General features: G+C 33.1%; 2 protein-coding genes across 3 annotated transcripts in view; one reads left to right on the top strand and one right to left on the bottom strand.

Annotated features, from left to right (window-relative positions):
- Positions 1-19,312, top strand: part of LOC145248963 (uncharacterized) — a 437,400-nt gene that overhangs the window by 330,134 nt on the left and 87,954 nt on the right. The gene's annotated exons all lie outside the window — the stretch shown is intronic.
- Positions 11,153-19,312, bottom strand: part of LOC145248962 (mitochondrial import receptor subunit TOM70-like) — a 172,932-nt gene continuing 164,772 nt past the window's right edge. For both annotated transcript variants that reach the window (XM_080110770.1, XM_080110769.1), the window contains one exon: positions 11,153-11,700. In XM_080110770.1, the coding sequence (XP_079966896.1) occupies positions 11,517-11,700 (184 nt within the window). In that variant the 3' untranslated portion in view covers positions 11,153-11,516. The remainder of the gene's footprint in view (positions 11,701-19,312) is intronic.

The following is a 19,312-nucleotide window of genomic DNA, read 5'->3' as shown; positions in this document are numbered from 1 at the left end:
GAGAGAGAGAGAGAGGGAGGGAAAGGGTTAGTGTAGCTGTCATGTTTGGCAGTTACAATGTTTCATTTATGGTTTGCGTGGTCGCTGTTCATTTCATAGTGGGTTGTTTTTAAGCATTTAAGATTAATACAGACGTTGACGCACGCGTAAAAATGCATAATACATATACATACATATTACACACCAATATGTAGACATATAGGCACACACATAAAAACAATGCCCATGCAGACGTACATGGATCTACATGCAGACATATTCATATACGTGGATATACAGATCTCCAGTAAGAAGTAGATGCAAACATACACATACATATAAGTACATATATACGTATACACAATTACATAAAAATACATATTTATAAATATACAGACCTATATAGGCACATATATATACACATATACACAAATATATCCATACCTGCATGTATACATCTATACCAAATAAATAAAGTAAAGTTAGGATAAATAAATAAATAATAAATAAATAAGTGAGTACATGGTTTAATTTAGTTAAGTTAGTTAATACTGCGGGGGTTATATAATATATATAAGTATATACAATTATACAAGAATACATATTCATAAAAATATAAACATACATACACATACAGACATATATACATATACACAGAGATGCGTATATTTATGCTGAGTAAGTAAAGTTAGGGTAGATAAATGAATGAATAGATAAAGGATAAATAGGTAAGCGGGTGTAGATAATGCAAGGTTAGGTGGACATGTTGAAGTTATGTTCGAAATGAATGTTGTTAATTAATTTTAGGGGTCTGTATTGATTTGCTTTGCTTATTGGATGGGGATTATTTTATAGTTTCTAGAATTAAAAAAATGGGGGGTTAAATGGGGTATAAAGGTTTAAAAGTTAACTATTAGGTTCATATACATAGAGGGGGGGCTCCTAACATGTTGCTTTGGGCAGTGGCTATGCTTAACTTTATTTTCAGTGTGAAGTGTGTTGTGGATATAGGCATACACATACATACAGACACATACATGTATATAAATCCAGGCATCTGTACATATACGCCCACTCATGCGCATATACATAGATACACATATAGTCACTAGGACAGCAGATACATGTGTACACAGACATAGGCATACAAATATATATCTATGCATACATACGACCCATGATCACACATAATCAAGTCCGCGTATATAGAGAAATAAACAAACACAGACAGGGATACATACATAGGTCCAATCATGCCCGCATATACACATTCATGTGAAGATATATGCACGCACATAGACAAGTAAGTAAGTGTGTTAAATATAATAGTGTTTCCGGCATATCTACAAAAAATACATATATATACATACAGATATCTATACAAGTTGTCACATATGTACATTCATATAAATGTGGGGAGTTTTAGTCGTAATTGGTAAGTGGGTTGGGGGTAGTAGGATTCATGGGTAGATGAATGTGTAAATGGGTAGGATAATATAGGATGTGGGGAGAGTTGAGTAAGGGGGTTTGGTTGTGTTGATGTTACAGTAGTTGGGTGTCTGTGGTAGATGGGTGTATTATGTGTATTATTCAGCGGTTCTAAAGAGGATGATGTCTAGGGGATGTGTATAATTGCTAAGGAGGTGGGATTTGTAGTGCCGCCAATTTATGGTGGTTTCATGTTTTTTTTTATTTAGTAATTTGTCTCTATCTTTGAAACTGAATATAAAAAGTTTTTCGTTCAAGCAGAGGAGGCATGGGGGGGTCTAAAGATTTATATGTTAGATTTTTTGAGGATTTCCCACGTGATGGTTGGTGTAAGGTTATTTTGGATTAGATCTAGATATTGGGAGGTTAGTGAGGTTTTGTTCGGGTGGTTGGGGTTTGTAAAGGAGCATTTATGTACTCTAAACCTATCTTTAAAGGAGGTGCCTGCCAGGCTAATATAGTATATTTTGTCGTTTGGGTTTTCTTCAGGTGCAATTGTAGCTTTATAGACTACTGTTTGTAGGCATTGTTGATTAAGTGGGCATTGGGATTTGTTGGTGCAGTTACAATTATTTCTGCTGGTGTTATTTGTGTTCTCATCTTTGTTAAGTATTTTTCTATTGTGTTTCTTGATTATTTGTTCTGGGTTATCAGTGCAGCTGTAGCTAAGTTTAATTGTGTTTTATTCAATATTTTGTGTAGTGTGTGAATGGGTGGAAAGTGGTTGTTTATCAATTGAAAGAATTTTTTGCCTAGTTTCGTTTTAACCATTATATTGAAAGGGGGGGGGGTAAACCAAATTATTTTCCTGGCTCTATTTTTCTTGTTTGGGGTATTGGATGGATTAGGTTCAATGTAGTTAAAAGTGGTGTTTGGGTGGCCGCTTTTTTTAAGGGCATTTTCATAAAATATTTTGTTTGTTGAATATTTCAAGTTTAGAGGAATTATTACTAAGTCATTTTCAATAGATGTAGGGATATGCTTAATGATATGTTTTGGGTGGTTTGATAGTGGGTTTATGTAGAGTGAGTAAGTATTGCCTATAGTGTAAGGTTCATTTGAGTTATTTGAGAGGTTGAGAGTTATATCGAGAAAGTTAACAGTTTTTATGTTAGATTTAATGTCCAGTTTTAGACCTATTCTGTTTGTTTCTTTAGTTAAGGTTTTTTTTAATTTTTCGCATTTAGGACCATTTGAATTTTCAACTATGATAAGTCCATCGTCTCTATATAGTCCTATGTTTTTGTTATCTATAGTTTTTGTGAGATTATATAGAATGAAGAGACCAACTAGGTCGGTTGCTTCTGCTGAATCCAGAGATCCCATTGAGAGGTCAAATGATCTGGGTTGATTCTTCTTAGTCCACTGGGTGCTTTGGCTGATTAGTACTGTTTTCCTAGATTTTTTTGATAATCTCCATTTCGGATGGTTGTAGGTCAGAGAGTAGAGAGGCAAAGTCGAAGACCTTGTCAAACAGTTCTTTTGATATTGAATGATAGTAGCTTTCAATGCCGAACTGGATGAATGCGGCCTTCTTTTTGTTTTGGATATTATTGAACAATTTAATGGTGTCATTGGTGTTAATCCATTGGTTTAGTTCATATTTGGTTTTAATTTGAAAATTGATTCTTTCTAGTATTCTTTTACTTATCCTTCCTATTTCTGGCTTTGTGGGGTTTATAAGTCTTGTTTGAAGTTTTATTTCAAAGTTGGGTTTATGGTCCTTAAGTATAATGTATACCTCCTTATATATATATATATATATATATATATAAATTACTTAAAAATTGATTATCAGTCCAAAACTAATGTGATTGCTTAAATGATGTTAATTTTTAACCAAGAAAAACTTTAAAAAATCATTTCAAATAACTATTCCAAAATTTTATTTATTTTAAGTTGACTAATATTTCTAAACAACTAGTTGAATTAATTTGAGGAAAATGTTTAATTTAGAATTAAAAATTAAAGTCAAGGATTGAATAGAAACCCATCATCAATTTAACATTCGTTTTACATGCTGCCATGTATTAGATGGTTTTCAGAAATTGATTTCAAAATTAACCTATCTCTGGCCAGGTCTTTTTTGGCTTTTCTCTACCAACTAAGTCTGCTATGTTCACTGTTCTTCATTTTCTAATCCATTCATTCAATATTACTATTCTACACATATATATTTATATATTGTCCATATATATTTTTTTTTCTTTGAGGTCATTAGATCTAAGCCTGTCTTTAACATTCACATCCATTGTATCATTCTCATATCATTTCTCCACATTCAACAAGTGTGTTTCACTTTTATACATAATCACACCCAGTAGATTTGTCTCTTGATTGTTAGTGACAATGCATTGCTAACAACAAAAAACAAAGCTCATCACAATTTGCTACAGGAAATATACAATTCTCGAGGCAGCTCATGTATGCATCAGAATATTGCAGCAAGCTAGGAAAATCATGTTAAGTCAATTTTGTAATTTAAGCATTTTTTATTTAGATCTCTTGTGCCTTTAGGGAAGAAAAACGAAAATACAAGAAATCTGAGAAAGAGATTCAAAAAGTAATTTCCTAAAACAATAAATTAATTAAAATAATAAATCAAAAGCCACAACCAATTTATTCTAGACATAAGGTTTAGTATTGTTTTAATCTTGATTTTAATCTTCATACATAAAAGTAGTGCAACCTAGAATAGCTATTTTTGTAGTATATGTTACTATTTTATAAACATTAATTTTCATAATTAATACCATTTCATTAATTTCATAAATATTACCATTTCATAAATATTTTTTATCATATAAATATTTAAATGGTTGCTAAAACCTAAATGCATTTGTGTAAGCTATTCTAAATGTTTACATATTTATAAAGCTTTTAGTATTGAGCACTTTTGAAATAAAGTGGAGGATGATCTCTTTTTTTCCTACAGAAAACATGTTACTAGTCACTCTCCACTCTATCATTATTTTCATGAAAGATGTTCAACTGAGCTTCAATGTTCTTGTAAACCATTCACAGCAAGAGTTCATCTTTCTATCACAATGAAAAAAAAAAGTCCTTTATATGAGTTGAAATTTCCAGGACAGAGCCACTTTGCAAGTCTGTGAAACACATTACCATGGAACTGCTTCTCTGCAGATTAAAACAGTCATCTTCAAATTCAATGTCAACAAATATTTGTCATAAATAATCTTATAAATAATCAAACTTTGCTACATTGATCAATTTTCAGATCAGTGTTCGCCATCTTTTTGCTTACAATCATCTTGAATGGTTCTTAGCATTTATAAGTAGTGACACAAAAGTAGAAACAAAAATTTGTTAAATAAATACAAGTCATTTGTGCCAAATCAATCAATTTTTCTGGTAACAATCTTAAATTCTGAACAAAAAAAAAAAAAAAAGGTATAAGAGACATTTTTCAATCTGCCAATTCTTTTTGTTAAAACAAATGCTTCAGCATCCACCAGCATGTGAAATGGATATGTTTTTATTTTTATTGGGTAACAATTTTCAGCTTTCTACTTTGCTGCAAAATGACGATATGCTCTTCCAAATTTCGTAAAACTAGTTTGAAAGTTTCATGTGCAAAAAAACATGGATTAGGATATTTCATCTCTTCCTGTAAATTTTTATCAAAATCTGAGGTGATCTGGTCAAATTGGAAAAACTAATACAGAAAATGGTCTTCCCTTTAAATATATAACATATCTACTTTATGAAAGTAGATGTATTATATTAAATAAAACACACACACATATTATATATATATATATATATAGAGAGAGAGAGAGATTTTTCCATTCTTATTTGACTTTATAACTTAGTCCATCTATGAATTCTGACGATGCTAGTTGGATTTTTTCCTCTCTTTGAGGATTTTCCTCTAGCTGAAACAATTTGTAAACTCATTCTGGACTCACAGTAATAAATTTCCTATATATATATATATATATATATATATATATATATATGCGTGTATGTATTCATTTTTTGCAAACTGATCCTCATCTTCATAGTTGTTATTTCACCACGTTTCAGTTAACTCATCCTCTGATCTTCTTCGGGTGGTTAACCATAACAGGATAGGAATGTTAACCATAACAGGATAGGAATGTTAACCATAACAGGATAAGAATGTTGAGCCTTGTAACTATGTTCCCAGTAATTACTGTCTTCCATAGTTGTTTTCTCACTATGTTTTGGTCAATTAATTCTCTGGTCTACTTTTGGTAGGATTGAAATCACTATCTTTCAGACAATGCTCACCTGGAACTGTAGAGACTCAACGTCTCTATCCACTGTACCACAGGCCCCAAAGGGCGAACATAGTTGGATTTTATGGTCTTTTATATACAATTTTGTGTTCTTATCTGGTCTTCCATTGTCAGGTTCATACCAAATGGTATTATACATTGTTTTTTTCCAAAACATAAAATATAATACCATTGGTATGGACACGACAAAGGAAAACCAGATAAGAACACAAAATTGGATTTATAAGACCATAAAATCCAACCTTGATTACCCTTCAGGGCGCATGGCATTGTCTCTGTGATTCCAGGTGAGCACTTTTTGAAGATAGCGGTTTCAAGCAGGCCAGAGGATTAGTTGGACAAACATGGAGAGACAACAGCAACTATGGAAGACAGTAATTAATGTAGATACAATTACCAAACTCAGCATTCCTATCCTGTCATGGTTAATCACCTGAAGAAGGCTAGAGGATGAGTCGGCCAAAATGTGGTGAAACAACAATTATGAAGATGAGGATAATAGTTTGCAAAAAAAATGAATACACAAATTATGGAACCTCATCTCATAGGATTCCAAAAAATAAAATTATATATATATATATATATATATATATATGTGTGTGTATGTATGTATGCACCAGCAGGACCAATGACCTAGTGTTGCTTAGGTAGAATGCAAAATAATGATTTTAAAAAATATCTGAAAAAAAAAAAAAAAAAAAAAAAAATCTTAAAAATAATTTTTTTTTCGTATAATAAAATGAAGTATAAGAGCCACATTTAATGTTTTTGAAATTTAAAATAAAACTTAGTTTAGAGTAACAAGAAATACTTAGTTCATATTGTATAGTTGAGTTCATTATCATCAATTGTATACAACAAAACACGCATATTTTTGGTTAATTTCTTTAAAGTAGTTGATATTTTTAGAAATCCACACTATCACCAAAATGTCTAAAAAAAAAAAAGTTTTACTAATGTAATTGCTCCATATTTCTATTTAAAACAGAAAAATTAATTTGGATGTGAAAAAAAAAAAAAATGCCCTCACCCCAAATAGAGAAACCATTCTCTTATACATGTAGACTTACCAGCAATGGACAGAAAGTGGGTGCTCATTAATTGCTAAATTTTTATAGAAAAGTGAAAATATAATATATTGCAATTTTGTTTGATTTCCTTTTTCGTTGATATTTTATCAGGCTAGTTACATGTAATCAAAAATATTTTTTTTAAGAAATAATGACTTGAAAAATGGGGTAATGCAAATAGGACACCAATGATTTTCTAACAATCATACAGATAAAAGAGTGATAATAGTATATATTAGGTTTGTTCCAATGTGGTTGTGGCTTATACAGACGATGGTTATGAAAAGGAGTGTATCATAATTGCTTTGTTAGTTGCTGAATAAATTTGGATTGTGTTTAAAAAGATAAAAGTTAATGTCTGAAAGAAAAGAAATTGCATATTTATGTGTGAAAATTTTTTATAATAAAATATGTTAAAAAATTTTGTACTGAAATATGTTATCACAAAGAAACAAAAAGTCAAGCAAAACTGTTGTTGGAAGAAATTATTAATGAAAATGTACTGAAACTGAATTATTAGTTTTCTGGAACTATTTCAAAGATAAATATTAAATTAAAGTCTTCAGAAAAGAAAGTATTTAATGTTAAAGAAAAATTACATTAATTATATCCAAGAAAAACTATGTTCAAAAGTAAACCAACTGATTGTCGGTATACATAAGTGTATGGATTACAATAAGTGCAATAATGTTTCTTATTGGTATCTAAAGGTATATAGAAGAATAGTCTTGTTAATTTCTAAAAATGTTAAAGTTAAGATACTACTATTACTACTCTACGGTTTGACATCTTCTGTTCCAAGCTGCTGAGGTCGGACACCTTGTATTACCATTCATGTTGATTGCTTATCTCCAAACATTACAATCATTGACCAGATGCTCTGTGATGTTTAGAGCATGGAGGTCAGCCTGGATGTTGTCCAGCCATTGTTTCTTTAGCCAGACACAATATTTGCCTCTAACATCAAAGGACAGCATGCTATACTTTACCAATCCATTTTCTTCACATGCTCAAACTATCTCAATCTTCCACGTTTGCTTATGGCAATAAGTTTATAAGAATGATTTTGCAAAAGTTGAAAGTAATGTAAAGTTATGGTAGATATGTTTATTAACATGGAATGTAAGGGCTTTTGTTGTATTAAGTAGAAAAAATAAAGCATTGTAGTAAATGCTGATCTGCCTTTTTTTCTTTTTTTTTTTGCAGAAAAATTCATGCATTTCAGTCAGATGAACACGGTCTAAGATGTTCAATAATGTATTCTAATATTATGAAGAATAACCTGTTAAGAGCTAGAGTTTAGTTCTAAAAATCATGCATTGTGAGAATGAAAGGGTTTATGTATTTCCAAATCAACTATAGTATGCATGAAATAGTATGGATTTTTAAGTGAAATAAGCAATTGTGTAAAAATAATTATACTGGTGAAAAAAAGTCATATGGTTAAGTGAAGTGAGGAGAGTGAGAGGACTTAATGAATATAGAATGAAACCGTTTCTTTCTTTCTTTGTTGGAATACATATTTGAGAGGGGCAGTGTATTTCGGTATAAATGCAATAATTTTTAATATATGCATATTTTTGCGAAATACAAATTAGGGCGTATAGTAAGTGAGAAGTTTTGAAGGTTTATTTAGGAAGTGTTTGTCTTCCTGTCGGAACTGTAGATGGTAAGATCATTTTATTATATAGATATATGCATATACAAATACACACACACACTAATATATATATATATAAGATGATAAAATCAAAGATGGCATTAGTTTTGGAATAAATACAAGTGTTGATTGGGAAAAATCTAAAGGAATGTTTTTCTAAAGTAATGTTTTCTAAAGTAACTTTTTCTTACAAATCATGGTTCTAAAACATTCAAGACATGCTTGAACACTTTCATTATCTAGATTTAAAAAAATGGATGTAAAAAATAATCCCTATTGAAAAATAATATAGTTGCGGGAATCATTTTTTTCTATTATCTATAAATGCTCTGGAATTATAAACTAATATCTATTGAGCTTAAACTAAATGTTTAACTACAACATTATATATATATATATATATATATATATTAAATTGTATAATAATTTAAAAAATAGAACTGCAATAATAATAGTGCTTCCAACAAAGCCTTCCAGATTATAACACAAAACATTCAATGGGAAAGAGGAGGGGTCAGGTATAGTTGGTGGGGGGGGGGACACTGATCTTCAAGGTATATATATTTTCTTTTAAACACTAAAAAACAAACATCTATACATGAACATACAGAAAAAGGATTTGATTGTTGGAATTTAATTTCAACAGTAACAGTTGATTTGTTATTGCAATCACTATTACTTAAAAACAAAAAACTATTAAAAATAAAAACAAAAAATGAGTTCAAATTTTTTACCTGAAATCGGATTTACTAGATTTTGTTTTATTTTAAATTTGAAAAATAAACGTTTAAACCATTTTTAAATACATTTTTCACAAAGATTGACTAGGTTTAATTGTTTTTATGAAATGAAAATCTATTTTCAAAACATTAATTTCATTTTTTTATGTTCTAATATATTTCAGTTATTTTATGGGCTTATCTGCCACTATTGACCTCAGATGGAACTGAAGCAAAATTTTATTTAGATTCTGTAAAAAGTTTAATCCTTATTGAAACTTATTTAAATATTTTAACTGCTAACATATCGAGTTAAATGAGACAAATATTATAATGTAGTTGACGATAGTCAAGAGCAACTTGAAGGCTCCCTTTTAATTTACTATATCAAGATTAAGAGGAGGTCCTTTCCCTTTCCCAGGATTACTCCACTTGCTCTTGATTCTACCCTTATAAGGCTGAGTATTTAGAAAGAAAGCATCAAGTATCATTTTTTAAGCCTTTGGTATGATTTGACCAAGGATTGAACACCAGTTTCATGGCCTTTTAGCAAACATCATAATCATTATGCCAAATGGGCCAGTAAAAGTAATGTTTCCACACCAGAAATCGAACTTGGGCTGACTGGGTTAAAGCCAGAAATTCTAACCACTAGATTATATGGGATAAAAATATACATGTGAAATTATATAAACATAAGAAAACACGTAAATTAATCTATGTTTTGACAATGCTAATCGTCTCATCAGGGATTAAAAAAAGATTGAATTTCTGACAAGACAATTAACATCATTGAAATGTATATTAATCTGCTTAGTACTTTTCTGAGATTTATAGAATTTCACTTAAAAAGCACTGCATATGTATTGAGCACTTTTGGAAGAAATTGTTTTTGTTTTAATTCAGTACATTTGAATTTATTTATATATAAGTTATGTAAATATATGGCAATTAAGCTACACATAATCTTCCAAATTTCATCAGGCTAAAATGCATGTAATTTATGATACCTTAAAGATTCTTTCTAGCTTAATTGCCATATATTTTAATAACTTATTACCTAGCTCTACTCATGTATTGAGCACTATTGAAGTAAATACTGAAAACTGATACATAAAATATTATATATGCATATACATATATTTATTTATTTATACAAGGTAGTACTTCACATAATAGTATACTGGCAATCAGCTGCAAGATGCCTTCCTGAACCTGCAGGTTAAGCACATGTTCGCCACAGCAAATGGTGACATCTGACATTGTAGCTGGGTCTGGCTTAATCCTAATGAGAAAAATGTATACTTGTATGAGAGTTCTGCAAACAATAATATTTATTCATAGATGTATTACAGATCATCACAACATTGGTACTGTCAGTTTCAAATCCAAACAAAAACTGATGATATTAATGTTCTTCTGTAACACATATATGAATAATTATTTCTATTGTCAAACAACATCACAGCTCACACTAATCAAGGAAGCCAACAAGTCTAAGACTTGAGTTTTGCCTTTATTTGTGCTCATCAGTTGAACACATCCAAACTCAAGATTCAAAACCTGAATCTTTTGCATGCAAGGTAAGCAACATGCCACCTGAGCAACTGTGCCACATACAAGAGAGTCTATTAGCCAACACAAATCAACAAATCGTGGTGAAATCCGATGATAGAATGTACCTATTTTGTCTCAAACAAGAGGTGTGGTCATCCAACTACTGAGAACCAAAGCCAATGTCTCACAAATAGAATTTTTACATTTGTTAGGAATGGTGGCACCCAACAAATCTTATGAATAATCGAGCACTCTGCTGGGTTCTCTTCCATGAACCTTACATATAAGATATTGTTATAAGCTAAGAATCAAAACTTTTTTTTTTCTTTCAAAGAACCCTATGTAAATTTAGTGTACCAGTTCTGCACGAAACAGTGTATAACATCAACACCTTCCAAAACAAGCAAAACTTCTTTATTCAAATTCGCATTTTTCCTATTAAAAAAACTGAATTTACATATTGTCTATTTTATATTTTGTGTACCATTTTTTTTTTTTGGTTTTTGTTTTTTTGTGAAGAATTGAAAAAAGTCTACCAAACAAGGCTGGGGATGATCTTCACCCTGTGTTTGCTGATTCACAAACTTAAGTGTCACTTAGTTTGAACCAGGCTCAATTTACAATATTCAAAAAATGGACATTGTTTTACTGTGAATAAAGAGCAACACAATTTTGGGATCAATAGTCAACATGGAAGACTTAGGAAGTGAAGGTTTTAGGGACGGGTGGTGTAACTTCTATGTTTGTCTAAAAGATCTGGCTATTGGGCAACAGTATCCGGCATCGAAGCCATTGCATCAGACATGTTAATACCAAGACGACGTGTCACCTCAACCTGAGCTTGTGTAGCATCCATCAACGTATAAAGATGAGCTATTTCATGTTCTGTCCGAGCCAGTTGAATAGCTTTTTGGAAATTGGATACTGCTGAGTTTATCTGACCCCTGGAAATCAAAGAAAAGAAAATTATTTTAATTTAAAAGCATGTAATAACTAGAGATGAGCATACATAATAAAAAGTTAAATAAAAATGAAAATTGAATTATTTTAACCAATGATGTAGGTTTTCTTTGCAAAGTTCACTCGAGAATAAGGGTTAATGAGTGTACAGTAGTCAATGGGAAAATGTTGTAGTAATCGTTAGTGGTGGAAATTTGGTAAATTGGATGACTTAAGGGGACGGCTCATCAAGAATTTGTTTACGTTAGATTTGAAGACGACCATATTGTAGTCAGTTGGAAAGCAGGAAATTGGAACAGAGTTCCACAGGCAAGCAGTTCTAAGAAAGAAGCTTTGTTCATGGAATCTATGTTTAGGTTTAAGCACAGATAAAGGGTGGGGGAAATTATTGATTGTGGTTTCAGCTAGACAAGTGTTTCTCGTGAAAGTAAAGCCAGTGGTGACCATAGATTGAAACTCAGATGAGCACTTATCAAAATAACGATAAAGCAGAGACAGGCTCGCAACGTCTCTTCTATGGAAAGAGGTTGCAGGGAAGAGAAAAGGGCATACCCCAATAAGCCTACAAAGTCTATTTTGAACTCTTATCCTGCTCAAATGTGGCAACAGTATTCCATCCTTGGATGTACTTGGCTTTTATACAGGTAGAGAATTGCATCAGCAGTGTGATATCTACTGGAGCGGTAGAACGACCCCACAATTTTTTTTGCTGTACGTGTTCCATCTCAGATCAGAAGTAAAGGTCAGACCAAAAAGCTTGTCAAAAAAAAAAAAAAATGGAGCCTCCTCAAAACGAGAGCAATTCATTTCAATTGATGTCAGACGGTGATCAGAGCATTGATGATGAATAGATAGAAGCTTGGTTTTAGATGCATTAAAATTAACCAGCCACCTCTTTTCCTATTGCACTACATGATCAGGATCAGAAGAGAGAATCAGAGAGAACTTATTCATTTACAGCTTTTGAAGTATTGCCATAGATGTTAGTGTTATCAGCATAAATGTTTCCGAATGATCTTAGGATGTGATTTTTGGGAGATCATTGATATAGATCAGGAGGGAATCTAATACTGTGAGCTTTTGATTTCTACTCATCAACCACTACTCTTATAAACCTATTGGAGAGAAATGATTTAATAATTGAAAAGACGTTTCCAGCTATACCATAGCTGGAGATTTTGAGGAGTAGACCTTTATGCTATATCTCATCAAAGGCCTTTAATATGTCAAGGGAAATTGCCCTAGAAAGGAAGCCTCTATCAAGAGATTTGCTAATCCTATGAGATATAACTGAGAACATCTGCTGTAGATCTAGAAGAACGGAAACCATATTGCATGTCACTGAGGAGATTCTTTTTGCTGAGGTTGTTTACTACTTCTCTATTTAACACAGATTCCAGCTACTTGCTCATGACGTGGAGACTGATTGGTGTGTATTGGAACGGAAATAAGCGATCAACTGAATTTTTAAATAGGGACATACTGATGAGGTTTTCCAGGGCGTTGGGAAGCAATTCTGCTTAAGACAATGCTTAACCAACTTTGTAAGTATGAGAGCTAGTTCTGGTTGAAGCTTTTTGAGCACTATAATAGGAATGCCGTCAGGGCCAGTTGTTTTACTGGAATTGAGGTTTTTGATTAGCTTGGCAACATCACATACATATTTGTATGTCACATAGTATGTTTTCAAACTCAGGAGGAAATACAGGGACTTGGTGGCTCTGATCACATAGTGTAGAAGTTTTTGGCAAAGAGTTTGGCTTTGTCCAATGCTAACAAGATTACCTCAGGCCCATTGATGATGGTTGGAATAGAGCATACACTTCTATTCAGGACCCTGATTGTTATTTGCCAAAATTGGTGGGAACCAAGCCACTGCTCAGCTACTTTGGACTTGACGGACTGAGTATACAACTCTCTTGCATTCTTTTTTACTCTTTTACAGTGGTTGCTGGCAGTCTTGAAGGCGGCTTTAGACTCAGTACATCTATTAAGTTGGAAGCAATGGAAATAGTGATTTCTGTGATGGAAGAAGCACATTCTGAAGAGAAAAACGGCTAGCTCTTAGGTTTTTGCTGGAATTTTTTGGAGGGTATGAAGCGAACTATACCTATAATTAACTGTTCTGTCTGGTCTGATACTATAAAGGATACACTTTTTTTTAAAACATGGAACGCAGAGGTAGATCTGATATAAATGTACAAAACTATCCCAGTCAGTCAGTCAGAGTATCGATATACTGTATGATGGAGAGGTATTCAGAGGACTTATTACATTTTGTTTTTATCTTAACTGAGACAACCGAGTGGTCAGAAGATCCCAGTGGGGACAAAGCGGAAGATGAACATAGCTCAGGGCAAGTTGTAAGAAAACGGTCTAGGAGACTTGCATACTGACCATCAGTGTCAGGCACACGGGTGAGTTTGTGAACAATCTGAGTTAGGTCATAAACAATGGAGAAATCATGATAGAACCTCCACTCATCATCTGTCTTGTTTGAGTGGGCTAACCATTCGACATTGTGAACATTAAAGTCTCCACAGATGTAAATGTTAGCTGAAGGATGAGCAAACAGGATGTGGTCAATTTTCTCAGATATGCTCTGTAAGATAGTAACTCCGTTGTTATGGGGGTGATAGAGGGTAAATATAAATGCAGTGGTGTGAGCAAGTGCAATCTGAAAGCACATATAGGGCAAATTAGGATTTTCTCTGGAAATGTCCCTACCACATGGAAAGCCATCTCTAATGTAGGCACATATTCCATGCAAATGGCGATTTTGGTGGGTCAGATTTGGATGTTAAATTAGAATATGCTTTAATTACGAACTCATCTATGGAAATAGTCGGTCTAATGCCAGTTTTGCTTAGGAAGAATAGTTCTGGTTTGATCTCCTGTAATTGGATTTCAACCTCTGATGGTTGGAATATAGACCCCTGATGTTGGAGAAGGAGACATGGTAATGGAGGTCTACATTGGAAATTGGAGTTCTGGGTTTAATTATGTGTTCTTTCTGGAGACTTTTCAAGATGCAGTTTTAGAATTTGCAGAATAGGTTGACAAACTTGGTTAGAGAAGTGCAGAGAAGAAACATAAGAGAGAAAAAGATGTGAAGAAATTTTTTTTTGTAGATCATGATATGGTAAAGTAAATTACCCACTAATATGGCATCGAGAAGCCCCACCAGAAGCTACTGCATGGTCCAGATTTTATTCATCAAATGGCAATACAGCAGCCCCTTTGAAGTACTTTGCATCTGCTGATAGGATGCCCTCCTTAGTGGTTAGTCCAAGTTTGGGTCCCTGATTACAGGTGGATAACGTCAGCCCAGTTAAAACGTTTACTTCCCGCACCCTTATAAGTGACATGGCTTCTAGGATAAACATAGAAACATAAAATTTTGGACATCTCGGACAACTTCAAGCAAAAATACTTCGAATACAGCTTTTTCTTCTTTTGTCAGAAAAATCACTCATTCTAAATGAGGACTGAGGAACAAATTAGAAGAAGCAAAAGTTACGGCAGCTGCCGATAATGCATCCACAATGCACTGGCTACTCTCCATTAAAAAAAATGAAAATAAGTATTCTACTTAAAATAAGTACAATTGATCTGTTTAGGGGAAGTATGGTGATAGGTTCCCCTCTCATTAACTGAAATAAAGAAAGAATTCAGTTGGCAAAATTAACGTATGTAATTCTTGAGCAACTCGGCTAATTTCCTTGAGTCATTCCAGACTTAATTTGAATGGAAATTGTCTACCCCTTTTGCTAACATTCGATGCTAGGTGGCACATTTATTTATTTGAAAAGTATACTAAAATAGAATGGCGTTAGCAGTTTTTCTTTTTTGCAAAAGAATGTGGACAGACATTAAATTCAAAATTGGAGAATGCATTTATTTTGAGGAAAAATAGCAAGTGAATCACAAGCCACAAATTGATAAAAATGGAAAAAAGTTTAAGCCACCGAGTAGAAAATGAAACTAAAAAGTAGAAAAAGAACTAAATGTTTCAAGATTTTTAAATACTAGTTGACTTAAAAAGATGCTTTTTTTCTTAGTGTTCGTCTGAGCTCTAATCTATGGTTCCACCTCGCCAGACTTTCACAAGAAACACTCGTTTAGCCGAAAACACTATCAATAATTTCTCACACTCTTTATCTGTGCCTAAACCTAAATGTAGATTCCATGAACAAAGCTTCTTTCTTAGAAATGCACACCTGTGGCCATCTTCAAGTCCAATGTGAACAAGTTTTTGATGAGCCGTTCTCCTTAAGTAATCCAATTTTACCAAATTTTCACTTGTAACGATTACTATGATATTGTCCTTCTTTTGATCACTGTACAAACTTTAAACTTGAGCAGCCTCTGGGCCTTAATAAGTGGTGATTCGCTTACAAAAAAAAATTGTAAGGAAAATATTTTTTATTGGCAGTCATGTCAAGTAATAAAGTATATATGAAAGAAAAATAACAAAAAAAAAAATTAATGATTATTTGATTATTCTCATCGTGCAGGTTAAACTCAATGCCTTTTCTTATTTAATTTTCTTTCATATCTTTTTATCTATTTTGTAACAGAAAAATTTCATTCTCGGATCATACAGGTACACACACTGTTTTACATTTTTATTTTTCGTCTTATCACCTGTTTATGTTTGTAACATTCTTTATTTTTTATCAAAAATATTGTTTCAAGATAAAAAGTAAAATAAAAAAGGAAATGTTACAAAAAATCTATTTGAAAAAAAATTGTAATATTTCAATCTGCTTTTATTCTTGAATCTAGGTTTAACCACGTTAGCATATAAAGGTAAGAAATTGAGAAATAAAAATGCAAAATATATACAACCTTCCATTCGAAACTTCTCATCTTTCAAATTTACATTGAATTTAACACCAATTAAACAACTTAAATTTATTCTTAAGATTCATTAAGCTTAAGCCTTAAATTTTAAACATTTCCCAGAATCAAAATCATAATGGATTTTTACAAAAAATTGGATTAAGGATTCTGGGTATAAGGTTTAATATCATGATATCTTGATTCTTTTCATTCATCTATTAATTAATGCACAATATCTGGTATTAAAATCGAAGGTATGAATTTTTTCAAAAGGTTTCCTTTCCACTTTTGTGCCATTTTGTGTAAAACTAAATTAAACTAAGAATATCATCCACTGTACATTCCAAGAGAAAGATATCGGAATTCGCATCTCAAAAGCATGGACTGCATTGGATAGGCTACATTCAGTACGGACTTCGAGACTGGCTGACAAACTGAAAAGGCAGTTCTTCAGGGGAGTGGTAGAGTGTCCTTGTTTATGGTGCTACAACCTGGACACTCACCAAAAGATTGGAACAAAAACTAGACGGCACATACACCCATATGCTAAGAACAATATTAAATATATCTTGGCAAAATCATCCCACGAAGCAGCAACTTTATGGCAATCTACCTGCCATATCTAATACCATCAGAGAAAGATGCCTACCATTTGCCGGTCATTGTCTGAGGAGCAAGCATGAATTGGTGAGTGATGTATTGCTATGGACTCCACGACATGGACGCGCAAGCAGAGGACGACCTAGATCCACGTACATCCAACAAATAGCACACGACGCCAACTGTGAGCTTGAGGATGAGGCAACTGATGGAAGACAGGAAACTCTGGAGAGGAAGAGTCACATTGGTCCGGGCAAGGAGCCCGTCATGATGATGATGATGATGATGATGTACATTCCAAAATTCATAAGTTATGGGTGAATTCTAGACATGAAAATGTCTAAGCATATGCACACACTAACTTGATTATTTTTATTAAATATTTAAATATTTTAAAAATATTTTTAAGATGATTGAAATCATGACTACACTATCAGTCTATCATTTTACCAATGAGCCACGATGGCTTGTCAAATTTCATGCATGGTTTTTTAATATTCTTAAATGTAAGATCTATCGGATCCGTTTTAAATATGTCAAATACTATCCACTAAGAAAACAGAACTATTAAACTTGAAATAGTGATATAAAACAAGGAGAAAGACGCGACTTTAGAAGTTAATATCCCCAAAGATATTGGCAAATATACCCAGTGAATCAAGTGTCTTAGATTCAAAGAATTGCACTTAAAGCTAGTTAGAATCTTTAAAAGATCTCTCGGTTGGAATATATGAAATAGCGGGTGAATGTCTAGTATTCGAACACTCTGCTTGAACAAACTCATAAGAAAATTAAAAAAATTTCCTTACTTCTACATTATGGATATTATTGACCTATTATTTTGCCATCTAATTTATATATGTGTTTGTACTATGTAAGTTAGCTGAAAAAACAGTCTTTCTTTCTCTAACTGCTTTTTTTATTTTTTACATAGGAGTCACCACTTATCAAGGCCCGGAGGCCACTCGAGGATAAGTGTTAATGGGTATACATTAGTCATTGCGATTATAGGGTAGTAAACATAAGTAGTGAGAATTTTGTAAATTGGATTACTTGGGGGGGGGGGGTCATCAAGAACTTGTTTACGTTGGACTTGAAGACAATCAGATTGTAGTCAGCTGGAAAGCAGGCAATCGGAAGAGAGTTCCACAGGCATGCAGTTCTAAGGAAAAAGCTTTGTTCATGGAATCTACGTTTAGGTTTAGGCACAGTTAAAGAGTGTGGGAAATTGTTGAAATTTGGCTAGACAAGTGTTTTTCGTGAAAGTCTGGCGAGGGGGGACCATAGATTGAAGTTCAGATGAGCACTTGCCATGAAAATAACAATAAAACAAAGACAGGCTCACAGCGTCTCTTTTGTGGGAAAGAGGTTGCAGGGAAGAGAAAAGGGCATCCCCCAATAAGCTATGAAGTCTATTATGAACTCTGTCAAGGCAGGATAAGTTGCTTCTAGCAGCTCCTGCCCAGATGTGGCAACAGTACTCCATCGTTGGCCGAACCTGGCTTACATCAGTAGTGAGATATCTACTGGAGCGGTAAAAGAATCCCACCATTTTTCTAGCGATCTTGGCAATGATTTGATATATTTTCCATTTCAGATGGGGAGTAAAGGTCAAGCCCAGAAGCTTGTCAAAACATGAAGCCTCCCCAAGACGAAAGTCATTCATTTCAAGTGAGGACAGCTGGGCATCAGAGCATTGATGATATAAAGATAAAAGCTTGATTTTAGATGCATTAAAATTAACCAGCCACTTTTTACCCCATTGTACCACATGCTCAAGATCAGAGGAGAGAGTCAGACAGAACTTGGTCATTTACGGTCTTTGGAGTGCTACCATAGATGGTAGTGTAATCAGCATAAATGTCTACGAATGATGTAAGGATGTGGTTTGGAAGATCATTGATGTAGATCAGGAAAAGAGTTGGGCCCAGGATGGATCCTTGAGAGACACCAGCATTAATACTGAGAGCTTCTGATTTCTACCCATCAACCACTACTCTTATGAACCTATCAGAAAAAAATGATTTAATAGTTGAGCTTTACCATAACTGGAGATCTTGTGAAGTAGACCTTTATGCCATACCTTATTAAAGGCCTTTGATATGTCAAGAGCAATTGGCCTAGAGAGGAAGCCTCCATCGAGATTCACCA

This window comes from Euprymna scolopes, chromosome 27, assembly GCF_053919585.1.
Source record: "Euprymna scolopes isolate OS-2025 chromosome 27, ASM5391958v1, whole genome shotgun sequence".
In the NCBI taxonomy this organism is placed as follows: domain Eukaryota; kingdom Metazoa; phylum Mollusca; class Cephalopoda; order Sepiida; family Sepiolidae; genus Euprymna; species Euprymna scolopes.
This window is presented reverse-complemented; position numbering and strand designations above follow the sequence as displayed.